General features: G+C 40.9%; 1 protein-coding gene across 8 annotated transcripts in view; it reads left to right on the top strand.

Moving 5' to 3' along the window:
• The window catches only part of PLCB1 (phospholipase C beta 1), a 683,394-nt gene that overhangs the window by 505,783 nt on the left and 158,599 nt on the right, over positions 1-19,012 (top strand). For all 8 annotated transcript variants that reach the window (XM_064572834.1, XM_045885403.2, XM_064572835.1 and 5 more), the window contains 2 exons: positions 2,244-2,401; positions 13,332-13,414. In XM_064572834.1, coding sequence (XP_064428904.1) covers positions 2,244-2,401; positions 13,332-13,414 — 241 coding nt within the window. The remainder of the gene's footprint in view (positions 1-2,243; positions 2,402-13,331; positions 13,415-19,012) is intronic.

Genomic DNA, 19,012 nt, shown 5'->3' with positions numbered 1-19,012 from the left:
TCCAGAAACCTTGATGGTAGTGCAGTCAGTAATACACTTAGACAATTTTCTAGATAGTACACAAGAAAATCTTCTCTACTCTTTAATAACGTACAATTTTCTGCAGGAGCTAGGATTTTTAATGAGTTAACCAAACATTATTTGAATCCTTCACTTCCTTTAGCTAAAGTAGCCCTCCCTTAAGCTTAAAAATCACATAAATTACTACCTTTTCTCCTCACTCTCACTGTCCCCTCCCCCTTTTCTACTGCAGGAGAGACCTTTATTACAACAAACTTTGAGGCAATTATAGATGGCAAATTGATTATCTAGCATCAGGAACTTTCTAGATTACTTTGTCAGCATTTCTTCTTTCGCAAACACATTTGTGTGTTTAAAATGCCCTATTTTTTCAGCAGAGAAAAGTGATTATGGAAACCTACTTAATCAGCCTTTCATGCATTTACTAGGGCTCTGTAAAACTCAAGAATGTCATCCTTTTATTATGCTGATGTTTGGGTGTTGTGACATGCATATAAAAATAAAATTAAGCCAACAGGCTTAATCCCATTTTCTTTGTCCTGTATGTCTCCACCAGGCAGACCTTGTCTATTTCAAAGTCATTTTGACAGTTTTCATCAGTATGTCATTTTTTTAACTATTTAAAGAATGATGGAGACTTAATAGAGTAGAAATCAGAGAAAATCTTTAATGTGAAAAATCAATAACTTCCATCTGTGTGTTGATGGTGGGCCTGTCTTGAAAGTTATTTATTATTAATCTTTAAAAAATAACTTATCAAGAAGTGAGTACCTTCCAATAACTACTTAAATGAAATAGGAAGAGTTTGGCTTCCATTCCTGCCCTCAGACTTCACAAGTGCCTTGATTATTACAATTCTTACCACTTTACTAGAGGATTTCAGTTCTGTTCACAAAGGTTTTAAATTTTGAGGAAGTATATCTATATATTTTTTTCTCTGTTGCTTGTTTTTGGTGTCGTATCTACAAAACCATTGTCTAATCCAGGTCACAAAGATTTACCCCTATGTTTTCTTCTAAGAGTTTCATAGTTTTATGTCTTATATTTGGGAGCTTAATCTATTTGGAGTTATCTTTTTTTTTTGTTTATGATGTGAATGGGGATCGAACTTCATTATTTTGCATGTGGCTATCCAGTTGTCCTAGCACCATTTGTTGAAAATATGATGCTTTCTGCAATGAATTGTCTTGGCACCTTTGTTGTAAATCAACTGATGATAAATGTGAAGGTTTATTTCTGTACTCTCAGTTCTATTCCATTGATCTGTATGTCTGTCCTTGTGCCAGTAACACACTGTCTTGTAGTTTTGTAGTTAAGTTTTGAAATCGGGAAATGTACGTCCTCCAACTTTGTTCTCATTTTTCAAGGTTGTTTTGGCCATTTGGGGTCCTTTACATTTCTGTAGGAATTTTAGAATCAGCTTGTTAATTTACATTAAAAAGCCAACTAGGAGCTCAATAGGAATTGAACTTGCAAATAAATTTGGGCAGCAGTGCTATCTTAGCAACATTGTCTGTTGTCTGTTCCATGAACATGGTTTGTCTTTCCATTTATTTAGGTCTTCTTTAATTTTTTTTAACCCTGCTTTATATTTATTAGAGAATATGTTTATCACTTTTTTGGTTACATTTAAATCTATTCCTACAAATGTATTCCACTTTTGAAAAGAGAATGTTTAACTTTTCTAAGCATTTGTGCCTTGGACAAACATGACAGTATGGTTGATCTATAACAGAATAGCCTTAAAGACTCAGACTAAAAGACTGAGTTTTGAGTTATAATCCTGGAACTTCCACTTACCAGCTTTGGAAACTTGGGCACATGAGCTGCTCTCTGCCATTTTCATTATCTGAAAATAAATATTTAAAAAATAAAGGTAGTTACACAAGAGAGGTTTTTATGAAGATTAAATGTAATAATACATGTAAAGTTAGAAGAACTATACTTGGCGCAGGGTAAGCAGTTAGGAAAGATAAGTTATTGTTATTGTTACAATGCTCTTTTTCTTCTACTTTTCTCTTCCCTAAAACTACTGTTAGGCAGCCACAATTAGATTTGGGATTATGCCACTAACTTCTGGTATGTTGAGGCAGATGGTTGAGACCAACTACACAAGTTCCTGAACTCTTTATTCTCCCATTGTTGAAAAGATTTTTTAGGAAGCCACCAATGTCTTCCTTGCTTTGTAGGATTCTAAGGATCATTTTGTTGGTGTTTTACAGCTGGCCAGTTGGCTGGAAACTCCTCTGTCGAGATGTATCGCCAAGTGCTCCTGTCTGGTTGTCGCTGTGTGGAGTTGGACTGCTGGAAGGGACGGACTGCTGAAGAGGAACCAGTCATCACCCATGGGTTCACCATGACAACTGAAATATCCTTCAAGGTAGAGTGAATGAATATTGCTAACAGAAGAAACCAGGGAGACCTGAACCCTTTTGGGTAAAGCCTCCTAAGGTAGAAAGTCCCAGTGGTTATAATTAAGTCCATAGGCTATTAATCATTTTTGCAATTTCAGAGGCTAAAATTTAGTAGTGTATTTGTGGGTAATTAGCATCATGTCGTAGGGAGCTGTGGTGTTTCAGAAAAAGTGCCTTAGAGAGGACTTACAGGATTTGGGCTTATATTAGGTGATTTGGGGGAGGGTTCAAGAAAGTAAGGTTTTGCTATAGATTGGGTACTATCAATAAGCAGAAATAATCCTGTGACTAGGTATCTTAATAAATCCTATCTAGGAGGTAAGATTAAAGCTGTAACTGATAAAGAGCTTCAGTCATTCTTATTAGCCAGGAATGAGGATATGTTTGGTCATCTCTTTTCTCTTTCCACACAAGGCTCCATCCTACATCGTAAAGGGCCTAACATTCATGCATATGGACATAGACGCCCAAATATCCAAGTTATGTTCACATCCCCTGAAAAGAGCCATCCCCAGGAGCTTGGAATCATTTGGGTAGGGGAAATCCGGGTCTCTAGGGACCCAGAGAAAAATCTAGGAAGAGGATATGTGGGCTATAGGGGAAATGTGTTTTTTACTGACTCAGGCTTTTCACCTGTCTGGAAGTAAACCAGAAAAGAAGGGCTATAGGACAACCTCTAGAGCACAAATCCCAAGGCATGAGCCCCATTACCTGTGTTACCTGGGTCTCAGGACAGAACTGGCTCTGGGTCACTAACTCTTGCCCTAAGCAACCAAGGAAACAGTCCAAGTATGTGGATAGCTAAGGTAGAGGGAGGAACAAGGCCATTGAAAAACAAGGCCTCATTCTGGCTGAGAGGCCAAAATGTTGGATGAATTATATATTAATGTCCCCAAGATTGTTGACAAAGCTTTGGATGAAGAAGACAGTGAGGCACTTGCCAAAGTCTTTGCTGAATGAGGGGGAGCTCAGTAAATGGCACAAGAGAGGAAGTGGTAAAATCTGGTTGGAGTGCCTTATGAGAACTAGGAACTCAAAAATAGCATTGGGAGAAAAAAAAAAACCCACTCCCCAGTTTTTGGCCCCAAGGCACCTGGGATGTGAGAAAATAAACAGCTATCACTCAAGAGAGCATCAAAAGAGAAGCAGGATTGTCAAGGGACAGGCTGATTTCAAATGAGATAAATGGATTTCCTGATCAAAGGTACCATATTTGACAGTAATAAAAATGCGTTCAGAATTGCTATCATTAGCACCTTAAAATATGTTCACTATGTTGTGTCTAGGGAATTTGACTTTTCATGATTTCTTAAACTTAGGCTACAACACAGTAATTAGAGATACATAGCACCCTTCACTAAATTTTACAACAAAGTTTAATATGAAGGTGACCTTAATCCCGATCAAATCCTTACATTTATATCTATACCTGAAAGGGAGTACTCAAGTTCTTTTGGTTTTCTTTAATGGAAAAATCAATGGGTTTTTGTTTCATTTCCATAGTCCCCCTCTCTCCCAGCTCCTGCCATTGTCCTTTGTCAGCTCTCTAAATACCAACACCTAACCTCGCTGGGATCTTTTTTTTTTTTTTCCACTGGGCTCTTTAAGAAAAGGTAGGGCACAGGTGACCCTGGTGTGGAGAGAGTGCAGTTTGGGCTCATCTGGCTGTTGATGGATGGAGATAATCCTGGGAAGGGAGATACCACATCCTGATGGAGCCACTCCTGCACTAAGGGACTGAAGGCCTTGTGAATTGACCCAGTACCAGGAGGGCCCTCCCATCCCCTGCTCATGGTCCCCTCAGAGTCCATATGGGGAGCAATTATATATTCTTTTTTTTTTTTAAGATTTTATTTATATATTTATTTGAGAGAGAGAGAACAAGTAGTGGGGAAGGGCAGAGGGAGAAAGAGAGAGAAGCAGACCCTCCGCTGAGTAGGAAGCACGACACAGGGCTCAATCTCAGGACCCAGAGACCATGACCTGAGCCAAAGGCAGCCGCTTAACTGACTGGGCCACCCAGGCATCCTGCAATTATATATTCTTGAAAATTTGTAATCCTCAAGGTCCTTTGAGTTCTGGGGTAGGGCAAGGGAGGGGTAGGTGGAGAGATAAACACCAAGCGCATTCTAAGGCATATTTATTTTATGTGGAGCATTGGCGTCTTGATCTCAGCCACCAAGTCAACTTAGAGTGACTTTCCCTGGACACTTGTCTATACAATCGGTTCTTCAGTCACATTTGTGATCCCAGAGTCACAGGCTGATTGTACATCTCTTCCTGGGCTGGGGAAGCATAACTTCACCGCATCCACACATTTGTGGACAGATGTAGAAACTAGAAGACTAAATCTAGCCCAGAATACTGCTTCCTTTCTCTGCCTGCCAGTGGGGTGTGGGGGGTGGCCAAAGGGAGCAGGAAACTCATCTCCCAAATGGTTGGTTTGTCCAGCCATGCTTCTTGCTAATGCGCATTTGCAGGATGGATTATTCTTGCAAAGATGTAGGTGGGTGGTGGTGGTGGTAGACTAGGATGGCTGTGGATGGTAGAAATGTCAACCTGTTTTGTGGACAAATACAGAAAGTAGGAATTCTCTGCATCAAGACTAGGACTGAGGTGAAGCTTAGTGCGGCACCTCACATGCAAAATTTAAGGAGGCACTTGCTCTCGGTGTCATGTACATGCAGAGTTGGTACCCAAGGATGAGTGTCTCTTTACATTTTGCCCTTAGACCCCTCCCTTGCCTCACCACAGTCCCAGCTTGCTCTGCATGGTTATCGGCACAGAGTCTGCTTTTCCAGAAACCACTGTGTATGTGAATTTGGAAGAAAGGGTAAGAAGAGAAATGGGGGACAAGATCCTGTGTGATCCACCCCCTGTTACCCCTTTCCCCCTCACTCACTTGGCTACAACTCCACTGGGCTCTGCTGTTCCTTTTTAAAATTTTTTAAGTATTTTATTTATTTATTTGAGAGAGAGAGAAAGCATGAGCTGTGGGGAGGGGCAGAGGGAGAGGAAGAAGCAGACTCCCTGCTGAGCAGGGAGCCTGATGTGGGGCTTGATCCCAGAACCCTGAGATCATGACCTGAGCTGAAGGCAGATGCTTAACCAACTGAGTCACCCAGGCACCCCAGCTCTGCTGTTCCTTGACCATGCTAGGCAGGTCCCACCTCACGGCCTTTGCACAGGTTATGAGGCTCTGCTTGGAATGTTCTTCCCCCAGGTATCTGCATGGCTCACCTCTTACCTCCTTGAAGTCTTTCTCAAATGCCACCTTCTCAAGAAGGCCTACTGGGACCACTCTATTTAGTACCATAATGAGCCATCACACCCACTCCCACACTCCCAATACACTCCCTAGCACCACTTTATTTTTTCTGTTTACCAAATGGCACCTTATCACCTCCTGCCACTCTGTTAATTTACTTAATTATTATGTTTCTTGTTTATTGTCTCTCTCCTTCTGTTCTTCTACTAACATGTAAGCACCACAAAGATAGAGATCTTTGTTTTGTTCCCTGATCTGTCCCAAGCCCTTCGAAAAGAATCTGGCATATAGTAGGTGCTCAATAAATGTGTGTGTGTATGTGTGTGTGTGTTTTAATGACTCATCGCATCCCTAGCAAATAGACAAATTACAGCATAGCTTTTAATTTTAGTCTTTCTTGCCTCTGTCCATCAGATATATGAATTTTGTCTTTCTCCATTTTCATGTGTCAAATTCCACATATGATATATTGGTGGGCAGTGAAAATATTCTCTGAACGTTTGCCAGTTTGGGCTATCCCATGTATTTGGAGCTGACCTTCATGGTGCAAATAGGCTGTATTCTATAGCCACTGCACATACAGTAACAGCAAAATAAACTGATTACAAAAGTTCATCATTTTTATGTCACACCATTTATCTGCTCTCAATCTATGTAATTTGAAAAGCTTCTGTGCGACATATCCGCAAAAGTGAAAGCTCCTATTGGCATTTACTGCCTATTTATTATATGGGCCAAAATAAAAGGTTATGTTCTGAGAAAGGGGACATGCTGTAATTCGGTGTCTTTATGGAGGACTTTTTATTTTGCACTCTGGATTTATTTATTATTTATCTCATATATCTGCTGTTCTGTTTCTTTGCCTCATAGCCTTAGCCTTTCTGATGGTTATGACATAGTCATTCGCGACTTGGTTTTCATTCTCTCTGCTCCCATTCAGTCTCCTTCCTCCCCACACTGGACACCACCACCCCCAGCCTATTCCACCCCAAATTGCTCTTTTTTCTCCCCTCAGGCAGAGCCTTTGTTAACAGCAATTGTATAAGATGGAAAAGTGGGTAATGTGATAAAATCAATGATGAAAATATAGTAAATTTCAGTATGTGGTTAAATCGAGCATTTCTGAAAATAAAGCTCTGAGAAAAATAATAATTTAGGATGCAACTTAACAGCTACATAAATGGCCACATAAAATGGATATCCAAATACATCCTGCTGTTGTCTATCAGGGCTAAAGGATTTCAGGAGCAGTTTTTCCCACTGGAGGTTAGTAATTGAGCCATATGGTTTATAGATTATTGAATCCAGTGTTAGGAGTCCCTGAAAAACAGTTTTGGCTTAATAAGGAGGAATTGAGTAGTAAGGTACTTTCAATACAGTGTCCACTAATGATAGCTCAAATGTAAGAACCAAACTTAAAACTTATAACAGGTTTTCTCATCCTCGATGATCATGCACACCATGCAAAGCATTCCAACGCCATTAAAAAATGAAAGTTCTATAGAAGAACTTCTGAATTGTTCAGGTTGCTCCTGACTACAGTTACTAGATGAAATCTAGTAAGTGCTTTCTTTGGTTTTGAAGATTCAAAAAGGTTTCCTGTGCCAGTGACTGAAGTTATGGTGGGGGTGGGGAGAGATGGACAGTGGGAAGGGGGAGAGGTTGGGAGGAAAAGAGAAAAGAGACTGTAGAAGTTAAGAATGCATTTCTGGAGCTGATGCTAGGGTTTCAATACCAGCTCTCCCATGGACTGCCTGCAAGAGCTTGGAGAAACTCCGTTACCAGACCTAGCGTCTTTCATAGGAGCACGATGGAAATGATAATAGTGCTTACCTTCTAGGGTTGTTGTAAGCATTCAGAGATCCTACTTAATACACAGACATTGCTTAGAACAAGGTTTGGCATGCAGTGAATGCTCTGCACATGTTAGCCATTGATATGATATTGAAATTTTTAAAGCCACACTTTAGCTTTGTTTCTGTAGATGTCATAGTTGTGGTATTCCATATGCAAAGAATTGTTATGAAGTCAGGATGGGGCGGAGGGGTTTGAATTAAGTCAATTGTAAGGCTGCCGTGGTAGAGGCTATAGGAGCCCTCTACACACAACCCCTGGGATCCACTTCTAGGAAGAAACCCGGAGCCCAAACTAAACACAGCCCAGCCTTGGTCAGAGGCCCAGTGGAAGCTGAGAAGGGTGTCCTAAGTCAAGTGCAGAAGACCAGAATGCCAGAGGCAGGAAGAGGGGAGAAGTAGGAGACCCAGCCAGGAAGGCCCAGGGTTTCCAGAGCCCAGCTGCTGTTCAGGCTGCACCAGCATCCCAGCTGTGGGAAGAAAGAACCAGAGGCAGGGAGCTAGGAAGATGGAGGAAGGCACAAACTCCCTACAAGTCTGAGAGCAGGTCCAGAAAAACACTCACATTTCATTTGCCAGAGATAAAGAGAGAGAGCCCTTTGACTGGAGGCAAAACACCCACTTTCTAAGGGAGAGGGGTTAGGTTTATCTCTCACTTTCAGGCCTGACTCTCATTGGCCCAAATGCTCATGGGGTAGGTCTACAGTCAGCCTTCATTAATAAAGGCAGTTGTGGTACCTCTCAAATAGCTGCAGACAACAATCATCCTCAGAAAAGTTATCAAAGACTAATTACACTTTTATATACTTTTTTGTTTGAAAGATTTTTTTCTTTAGGGGAGCCTGGGTGGGTCAGTCGGTTGGGTGTCTGCCTTCCTTTTGGGTCATGATCCTGGGGTCCTGAGATCGAGCCCTGGGTCAGGCTCCTTGCTCAGCAGGGAGCCTGCTTCCCCTTCTCCCTCTGCCTGCCGCTCCTCCCTGCTTGTGCTCTCTCTCTCTCAAATGAATAAATAAAATCTTTAAAAAAAAAATTTTTTTTAATTAAAAAAAAGAAAGATCTTTTCTTTAATGCAACACTCAACCTTGATTGGAAATTTTGGCCATGAAATTGTTAAAGTTAACTGGGCTATTGAGTATGGAACAAATATTTAAACTTCTTTAATGCAAAATAACATTTGCCTGTGGTTACAATTGAGTTTTAAGCTTTGCTTAAGCCACTGATCAAACTAGCCCAGGGTTTGACTGACTACCTTCCACAGGCCTCATTCAGCCCGCCACCTGTTTTTATGAACTAAGTTTGGTTGGAACATAGGCACATCCACATGTTTACATATTATCTGTGGCTTCTTTGGGTCTACAAAGGCAAAGTCGAATAATTGCCATAAAAACCATATAGCCAGCAAAACCTAAAATACCTACTCTCTGGCCCTTTGTGGAATGTGTGCTGACCTCTGAAATAGTCAATAGAAGACTAAATTGGAATACAACTATAAAAATAAAGTTTCCCTTCTGTTAAGAATGTTGAGTTCATTCATTTATTTGAAAATATTTAATCAGGGTTGGGGCGCCTGGGTGGCTCACTCGGTTAAGCATCTATCTTTGGCTCAGGTCATGATATCAGGGTCCTGTGATCAAGCCCTGCATCAGGCTCCGTGCTCTGCGGGTAGCCTGCCTTTCCCTCTCCCTCTGCTGCTGCCCCTGCTTGTGCTTTCTCGCTCTTTCAAAAAAAATAAAGAAAATCTTAAAAAAAAAAAAGAAAATATTTAGTGAATGTCTAGAATATTCCTTAGCACTTCCAAAGCCCTAGGGACAGAGTCATGGAGAAAACTGAGTGTTTATCTCCAAGAAGCTTATATTCTAGTGGGGAAGAGATAGACCAACATAAACATACACTATGGCACATGGAGACATGCTGTTTAAGGCAACACAAGTAAGTATTGAAGGAAAAGGGGGTTAAGGTATGCTCTTTTCAGTAGGGTGGTGGGAAAAAGACTTGGGTGACATGACATTTGAGCAGAGACCACCACCCGCAAAATTAAGTAAGTGAGTCTTGCTTTCAGGTAAGAGAATTCCTAACAGAAGTAACAAAGATGAACGAAGAAATGAAAGAGATGAACAGAAATGAAATTGTGCTTGACATATTTGAGGAAAAGCAAGAAAAGATCAGTAGACTATATCTGGGTGAGCAATGGGAAAAGAAAAGGTGATGAATTTAGAGATAACAGGTGCCAGATCTAATAAAGGATTTGGATTTCTGTGAAATGGAAGTCCAATGAACGGTTTACTCTAAAGGAGTGAAATCATCTGACTCGTTTAAGAGCAATCACTCTGACTGTGGTATGTAATATAGGGGGAAACGTAGAAGCCTCTGCTAGGTTTTGCTGCAGTAACAGGAGCTCCCCTTCCCCTCCGAATTTCAGGGGTTTAGAGCCACAAAGGTTTATTACTCATTCAGGTTAGATGTTGGCTATTGCTCTGATTGATACCGTCTATATGCCATATGGAAAGAACAGCCCAATCTGTGATATCACTGGGTTCCCGGCAGAGGGGAAAGAGAAATGGCAGAATCACATGGTGGCTCTTTAAAGACTGTGTTCAGTATGTCATTTTCATACACAGTTCAATGGCCAAAACAAAGGTCATGGCCATGTCAATTGTCAACATCTCACAGGAAGGGGTAGTGAATATGTGGGAACGTTGATGAAATCTACAAAAGCAGTTAATTGCAGAGGTTTTTGGGGGCAAGATGATAGAGATGTGCTGAGATGTGGTTATATTCTGGATAAATTTTAGACTGGATTGCTGACAAATCAAGATACTAGAGAAAGAGAAGTCAATAATGGCTCTAATGTTTTGCATTTAGCTGATACAATAGGGCCAAATTTATGAAATCAACAAAATCTAGCTCCTTTTTATTCACACTTAACAGCTACTTTCTTCTTTTTTTTTTTTAAAGATTTTATTTATTTATTTGAGAGAGAGAGAATGAGAGAGAACACCTGAGAGGGGATAGGGTCTGAGGACGAAGCAGACTCCCTGCCGAGCAGGAAGCCCGATCCGGGACTCGATCCAGGGACTCCAGGATCATGACCTGAGCCGAAGGCAGTCGCTTAACCAACTGAGCCACCCAGGCGCCCTAACAGCTACTTTCTTTATGATATCTATTTGCAGTTATTTTGAGGGCTTTGATCTTTGGTGGTTAAGGTCATTAGCTACATGAGAGTTACTGCCATGGTTAAGAGCATAAACTCTAGATAGTCAGGTAAATTTTCCTGGGGTTTCTTAGATTCTCTTCTTTGTGACCTTGGGCAAATTGGTTGATATCTCTGAGCCTCCATTTTATAATCTGTATTGGTGGAGAAGTTTTCCTTAGAGAATGTTTATAGCATGAGTGTCTGGAATGCTCATTTAATGGTAGCTCTTGTTGTTATTAGTAAGAGTCTAAGAGGAAAGGTTTAACGTGAGTGAGGACAGAGGCATCAGCACTGTAAGAAACCTGAGTTGATTTAAGAATATATGCTCATCAAGAGATGGATGGATCCTTTACCTTTTCTCCCTGGGTCCTCACAACAGGCTGTGGAATGAGGCTTATCACCCTCACTTTACTTATCAGCAAGCCAATGCGCAGAGGCTTTAAGTGATTTCTCCCAAGGTGACACAGTTTGTAAAGCTAAGAAGTTAGGATTCAAACGCAAGCCTGTTTGAATCTGAAGCTTGTCCTCAAATAAATCAAGAATTTAAAGTCTTGGTGTTGCTTGCTATTTATAGTGCACTTATTTTTGATGGCATCAACGATCGTAAAAGTTAAACGGATAATGTATGAAAGGCAATCTGTGACTTCACTTCTAAGAAACAGTGAGTGATTCTTTTGCTCAGTGCAGGCAGATCCTTTTCAGAGGATATATGCAAGTGTAGTACAGAATTAGAAAGCCTTATTTATACTCTGGGGCCAGGGAAATAGCTTTCTCACAAAGATATAAAGAAAGCAATGTATTGTTTAAAGAAGGGAGAGAAGATAGTGGAAAAGTCTCGGACATAAGGAATGAGAGTAGAAATTCCTACTTGAAAGGAGACTATGAAAAGAATAAATGCAACTAAAAAACAAACGTATGAGTATACCAGTTCAATAAGAAAAACATATTGAAAAGCTGGGGCCCAAAGCTGGTTGGATATGCATTGAAATCTGATCCTTCATACATTACTCTAGGCAATCAAAGATGAAAAATAATTTGGAGAAATGCAGGAGACTATAAAAGTATTCATATTCTTTAATTCAGTAATTTCCTTTCTGAGAATTCATTCCCGGAAAGTAATTCAAAATACTAGGAAAAAATGGAGATGTTCTTTGTAGAACTATCTGAATGATAGCTCTTTAAATACGTCTGTCCAACAGTTGGGTAATGGTTAAATCAATTATAATACTACTACTCCCTAGAATTTTATACAACTATTAAATCTTATGACATACATATTCCTTAAAAATACAGACTGAGGAATGAAGTACTAATACACGTTACAACATGGATGAAACTCAAAATCATGCTAAATGAAAAGTGCCAGAACATAAAAGGCCACCTATTGTATGATTCCATTTATATGAAATGTTTGGGATAGGCAAATCTATGGAGACAGAAAGTAGATTAGTGGTTGCCTTGGGCAGGGTGCATGGGAATGGGGTGGGGAAAATAGGAAGTGACTGCTAATGGGTATGTGGTTTCTTTGGGGGGTGATAAAAATGTCCTAATTTAGATTGGGATGACGGTTGCACAACTCTGTGAATGTACTAAACACTGTCCAATTGTACACTTTAAATGGTTGCATTGTATTTCAATAAGGTTACATCGCAATAACAATGTTCAAAAAAATACAAGTGGAGTATTTAAAGAAAACCAAGTTATACAAACAAATGAAAAACAAACTAGAAGTAATTATAAACAAATACCAACAGTGATTTGGTTCAAAGGGTGAATGTATGGCCGAAAATTGTTGCCTTCTCTCGTCCAAAATTTTTATAATGTGATTAGGTCTTTCATTAAAAAATATAAATATAATAAGTATACTTATAAGTAATATATGTATATAATTAGCAAATAGAAGAACGATTGTCTTTTATAATTCTGTCTCCCCCTCCACCAAACCAGTCTTCTTTCTTTCTACTTTGTTAAGTCAAGAATCAAAAAATTTAGGGGCGGGGCGCCTGGGTGGCTCAGTCGTTAAGCGTCTGCCTTCGGCTCAGGTCATGATTCCAGGTCCTGGGATCGAGCCCCGCATCGGGCTCCCTGCTCCACGGGAAGCCTGCTTCTCCCTCTCCCATTCCCCCTGCTTGTGTTCCCTCTCTTGCTGTCTCTCTCTCTGTCAAATAAATAAATAAAATCTTAAAAAAAAAAAAAATTAGGGGCACCTGGGTGGCACAGTTAAGTAATTGACTGTTGATTTCGGCTCAGGTCACAATCTCAGGGTCCTGGGATTTAGCCCTGCATTGGGCTCCATGCTAAACGGGGAGTCTGCTTCTCTCTCTCCCCCTTTCCCTGCTCATGCTCTCTCTCTCTAAAATAAATAAATCTTACCAAAAAAAAAAGAAAAAAAGAAAAGAATCAGAAAATGTATAGTCCAGCAGCTTGCACAGCCCCTTCTAGCCACTTCAGGCCTTTTCATACAATTCTATGAAGGAAAAGGCAACCCCGTTAATGGGCATAGTAACCCAAAGGGGTTACTATGCCCATACATACACATTAGAATTCTGGCATATTGAATATATGCATGTTCTCGTTTTTAGGAAGTGATAGAAGCAATTGCTGAGTGTGCATTTAAGACGTCACCTTTTCCAATTCTGCTTTCATTTGAGAACCACGTAGATTCGTAAGTATTCCACACATTCACTGGGGAGTCTTTTTCCCAAAGAAGGCATGTTTAATAATTGTGCATCAGATTTAAGATTATTTGACATTATTAATGGTGTTCCTCAATGATGTTATGTCTTAAGTGTCATGTTTTCATCTGCATATGTTGGGATTCACTCACTTAAACCTCTTTAACATTACAATAATTCACTGGACTTGGGGAATCTATTTTCAGGTCACAGGATTTTAAATTAAGGACTCCTCTTTTTCCAATGGTGTAGAATAATACCATGTCTCTCTTTTGGTGGGCCATTTTTATAATCCTCCTTCATTACCTCCTTTTATTGCATGCACATTTATAGTCTGTTCTGCCACGCAAAAATCGCCAGTTCAAATGGCCAGTTCTGAACACTCTGGAGTTGGTGGGGAGAAAGCTGTAAATTCTCTTCCACTGCTGAGCTTACACAGAACTCAGACCACCAGATGCTCCTCCTTCCTCTTCCCATTGGTTGCCCTTGTTCGTTAGTATTTGTAAATGTGGTCCTATTTCAAAAATAGCCTGCCCTTATCGCTGAGCCACACAAAGAAAAGATACTTTGACTTAACTATTTTATATTCATTTTATCACAAAATGCCAGAGTAAGACATGTTTCTATCTAAAATGTGGGCATTAGTTTACCCTATCGTTACTTAGTTTAAAGTGCTTCAAAATGAAAGAGTTTTCTCTACTTTGAATCAAAATTCAAGAAACTAAAATTCTAGTCCATGGAATGAAAGGCTGAAGACTGTGTAGAAGTGACCACCATTGCTCAAAGGAGTATTTGTGATGCCCTCTCTTTCAACAACCTGAGCCAGATTTCTCAACTAAAAGCCAACAGCGCCTGTCCTAATGTGGCTCACGGGTTCTTTTTTTACCCTTCTTCTTATTGAAAAGTCTTTCCCAAGCTACTGATTGATTCCCTTTGTCCAACTAATTTGCAACACATGCTTCAATTTACGAATTCTTTAAGAATTCACTAAAATCTTAAACAGTTTGGTCATGAGCACATTTCAGCCTGAGGAATTTCCAAGTAAATGTGATCATTTGTTACTGTGATCATGGAGAAAGGCCTTGTTTTGAAGTAACCAATTTTATAATTATCTGTATTTCTAGTTTGCCCTCAGGAAATCCATATTACATTTACCAGCTCTTGGTTCTGTTGCACTGGGAAACAGCCAATGAATGATTTAATCCTTTGGCAGATAGTTTTTCTAACACTTCCGAGGGGCAGCTGAAGAGAAAAGAATTGATTCTGTTTCATTGCTATCTCTCTTCGAACTGAAGGGAGCGCCTCTTGAGTTGCTGTATTTAATACCTCATTTGCTGTGATGACCCTGACTCGCGCATGAGTGTTTTCTCATCTCTGCCCATCCATCTGTAACTGGGCTCTAACAGGCTTTTAGCACCTTTCTTTCAGGCACCGTAGTTCCCAGACTTATAGATGTATTATATCTCTTTTTGAGAAATATCTCCAAATCTAGCATATTTATGGTCTTCAAGAAATGTTTCTATGTAAATTAGACAAGATGAAAAGCTCTAGTTCCACTCTTGATTCTCACACCTGCCCCATTGAACTTTCCTATAAGGGAACCAGAGAGCTATCAACAACTACCTACCACCACAAACATAATAACAGCTAATATTTATTGAGTTTATATTATGTGCCAAGCAACCTTACAGGCGTAAGGTCATGTAACCCCTCACCACAAACCCAGGGGCTCCTAAGAATAAATATTATTGTGATAATCCCTATTTTGTAGATGTTGAAACTGAGCCCCAAAGAGAGTGAGTAACTTACCCAAAGCCAGGCAGCTAAAAGGTGACACGGCTGGGATTCAAATCTGTCTGGTCTGGCTTCAGAAATCACACGTTTCACCAGCACTATCCCCACACTTAAGCAGATGCATCTGGAGCCTTCAAAATATCAAATTAAGACAACCAGAACATCGACAAGGCAACTCTCTGTAAATGTTCACTTTTATGTGGCTTGTGACCCTTAACCACAGGACATTTTTTGTGGTTTTTCAACACCAAACCCATAGGGAGCCAAAATAGCGCATGAAAACCAAACCTTGCATTGCACACAAAAGCAAGAAGACAGTATCATGATACTGTCCTTTCTGGTTTAAAAATGAGATATTTAGCTATTAAACGTTTATTAGTAATTCATATGTCACAAAAGAAAACAGGAAAACACAAAAGAAAACAGGATGCCATGATAGTTACCCCAAACCAGTGAGATACACCTAAGGCAGTGAAATAGTAAGATACTGAGGTCTATCGTGGGGGAAAGCTGTTTGTTTCATGTTTCCATGATCCTGGAGCTTCACATGTCAAAATCGCTCAGCTTCAATCCTCTCCTGTGAGGATTATCACACACCCAAAGAAAACTGGTAAGCTTTTTCCCTTTGCTAGTAAAACCCCATGCTTGACATGTGGGCCACCTCACTTCAATGCTGAACCCAGTGGCAGTCATCATTTTTCACGTGCAGCCCTCTTGCCCACACCTAGAAATAAACCTCAGAATCCTTTGCAACACATTGACCAAGAGACACCCCCCCACAAAAAATATCCGCCACCTTTTTGCCATCTCTAGTGGACCATTTCATTTTCCGGTATGCTGCATCTACAAAATGCCAGATTCAGAACTGTGGGTCAGGGTCCTTTGAGACACACTTCGAAAACAAACTCACCCCGGAAGAAAGGAAGAAATCTACTGGATTTTTAATTTTCCCTCCAAGTACTTGAAATTCCCTATCTATGAACAACAAAGGGAGGTCTGCCATTAGGTGCTGGCAATTCATCCTTCTCTCCCTGCTCCCATCAGAATCCCATAAAATGCAGATTCCTGAACCATACTCCCATACCCCATTTTGAATCTGTAGAAATGAGACTTTGAGATCTTAAAAGAAAAAAAAAAAAAAAAGGCCCTAGCTAACTCTGATGCTCCACCTAATTTATAAGCTAGCATTTTCATTAAAAGGATTCTACACTAAACTCAAACAAAGTAACCCCTAGCTCTGGTTCAACCACAGATAATGGGAGATTTTGGACAAGGTCCTTAATTTCCAAGGGTTACAGCTTCCTCCTCTATAAAGAAGGAGGTTGGTTTAGTTCAATGTGGAGGATTTACACCATGACATTTCATGGGGCGCAGTCCTTGGTCAGAAAACTGACCACTGGGCCAGGTGCCTCCACTTTAGGGGTATGTGACTATGCCCAGATGTGCCTGCTATGGTCTGAAGCTCAAAATGTATTTGTGAGTATTTCCTGTCATTTCGTCTCCACAGTAGCTGATGTGGATGCTCTGAGCGCCTCAGGATTTTTTTTTTTTTCTTGCTCTCTAACTGCAATGTGAATGTCTTTTATTTCTGCAGTTTTGACCCACAAAGTTGCTTGGTTTTCCTCTGACTTTGTCTATTCACTCTCCTCTCTGCTCTGATTCGGTTCCTGACAGGTGTGTGTGTGTGTGTGTGTGTGTGTGCGTGTGTGTGAACAGCCTGATTACCAAGTAACCCATTTTACTTTTTCTTGGAAAACTCCCTCTTGTTCTCTTCACCTCAGTTGATTTTGAGGCAAATTTGAAAACGTCAGATTTAGATCCTTATTCTTCAGAGTGCCTGATCCGCAGACCAGCAGCATCTGCATCATTGAGGAGCTTGGTAGAAATGCAGAGTCGGGGCACCTGGCTGGCTCAGTCAATAGAGCATGCGAATCTTGACCACAGGGTCGTGAGTTTGAGCCCCACGTTTTGGGTAGAGTTTACTTAAAAAAAAAAAAAGAAAGAAATGCAGAATCTCAGGCCCCACGCTGATGCTGCCTAGGAAGTGTCATTTTCTTAAGACCCCAGGTAATTTGGATGAAGTGTCAGAGCGTTACTTTAAACACTGTAGTCCACTAACTACCCGCATCAGAGCTGCCTGCAAGCTTGTTACAAATACAGGTTTCAGGATTCCTCTCCCAATTCAGTGAATCAGGGCCTGGCTCTCAGCCCTACCACCTGCAGCATTAACAGCTCCAGTGATTCTTTAGTAGAATCAGGCAAGATTTTGCTCCAGCAAAATCCTTCCTAGGGTCTGGTTTGGGGACAGCTTGAGAAAGGACAGAGGACTCTGCCTGTCACCTGCTTAGAGACACCTGGAACATCGCCTCGAAATCCCTCCACTGGTGTGAATATGGCTCCCTAAAATTCCTGAAAGCAGGGCATTAGGGTAAAACTCTCTCTTTTTACTCTAGGTCTCTGGTCAAAGGAACTAGGGGCTCCCAAGTTCCAACACTCAAGAAAAATGTCATCTCCTTCAGCACCTGCTGACTTATTTTAATCTATCACAACAGTTCTCAAACTTGAGCATGCATCCGAATCACCTAGAGGGTCTGTGAAGACCCCTGCGCCCCGCTTCTCCAGAGAGTCTGACTCAGAATCTGCACTGGAGGCCTTGAATCTGCATTTCTGACCAGCTCTAGGTGCTGTTATGTTGATGCTACTGGTCTGTGGCCCACACTTGGAGTAGCAAAGCTCTGTGACACTGAGTAGCGTCATTCTGTGAAAGCGAAATGAAGGGTTTGGACAGTTTCTCCTGTGCAGCCTGGAACGAGTTGGCCGGGCACAGGTGGACTTGTCGTAGCTACAGCCACAGAGCTGTTTGGCTTTATTGAGCCCCCGGGCTAGTCATCCTTTGGGCAACAGCATCTGAACAGAGGATACCCAGACTGCTCTGCCAAATCAGCCACCTCTCTGCTTGCTCCCCAACTTCTAGTGACTTGTCCTTAAACAACCACCCCCATGCTTTTTAGGATCAGTCCTCTGGGTGGCAAGTTTTCCCCTCTCCCTGATCCTGGTGAGGAATATTCTGAGGGCTGCATAAGCCACATGGTAAAATCGCCTATAGGTCAAGAAAGGACGACGGCGAGAAGCTAGGAGGTCGTTCTGCAGGGCTTTGCAAGTTCTTTGATTCTCTTCGCCTCTCCCTGCAGTTCCAACAAAGCAGTGGCTTTGGGCTTCCACTTGAACCCCAGAGAACTCACTTGACCCCAAAAACTATATGCCTTTAAAAAAGGATATAAAAAGTGGTTTTCCCTGTGGACCATTGCAATACAATTTGAATCCCCAGAGCACCCCCTTCCCGGGGGCGGGGGGGCAGTCCATGATCCAGGCTTAATAGTTACAGAAGAGAGAAAGAGAGAATCACATTTTATAATTGATTTGAATTGTAATAGAGAAGACTTTTTTTATCACTTTTTTTTATCACTTACTTATTCTTACTATAATCCCAGTTCTGCTAAAATGTATTAACATTACAGCAGACAGAGACAACTATTGGAAATCAAGTTTGACAGCCTGTAGATCAAACTCACAGTCCATAAAACCCAGTGGAGTTGGATACCTTTGTAATGATATTTAACATTCTACAGAATAAGAAAAAAAATGTTATTGCTTTTTAAAAGGTCAAAGGAAGCAGGAGTATTGAAAGATGCAGGTGTTCCCTCGCATCGAGTGTTTCTGTGTTAGCAAGTGCACAAGTCATCCAGCTGAGTGGAGGCTGCCTCCTAACCCTGGATCATCTTACATCTGCCCCA

The sequence above is a fragment of the Mirounga angustirostris genome, unplaced genomic scaffold (assembly GCF_029215605.1).
Source record: "Mirounga angustirostris isolate CCGP_5_RB_7025 unplaced genomic scaffold, mMirAng1.0.hap1 SCAF_10, whole genome shotgun sequence".
Taxonomy (NCBI): Eukaryota; Metazoa; Chordata; class Mammalia; order Carnivora; family Phocidae; genus Mirounga; species Mirounga angustirostris.
Note: the sequence above shows the minus strand (reverse complement) of the source record. Positions and strands in the feature narration are given on the sequence as shown.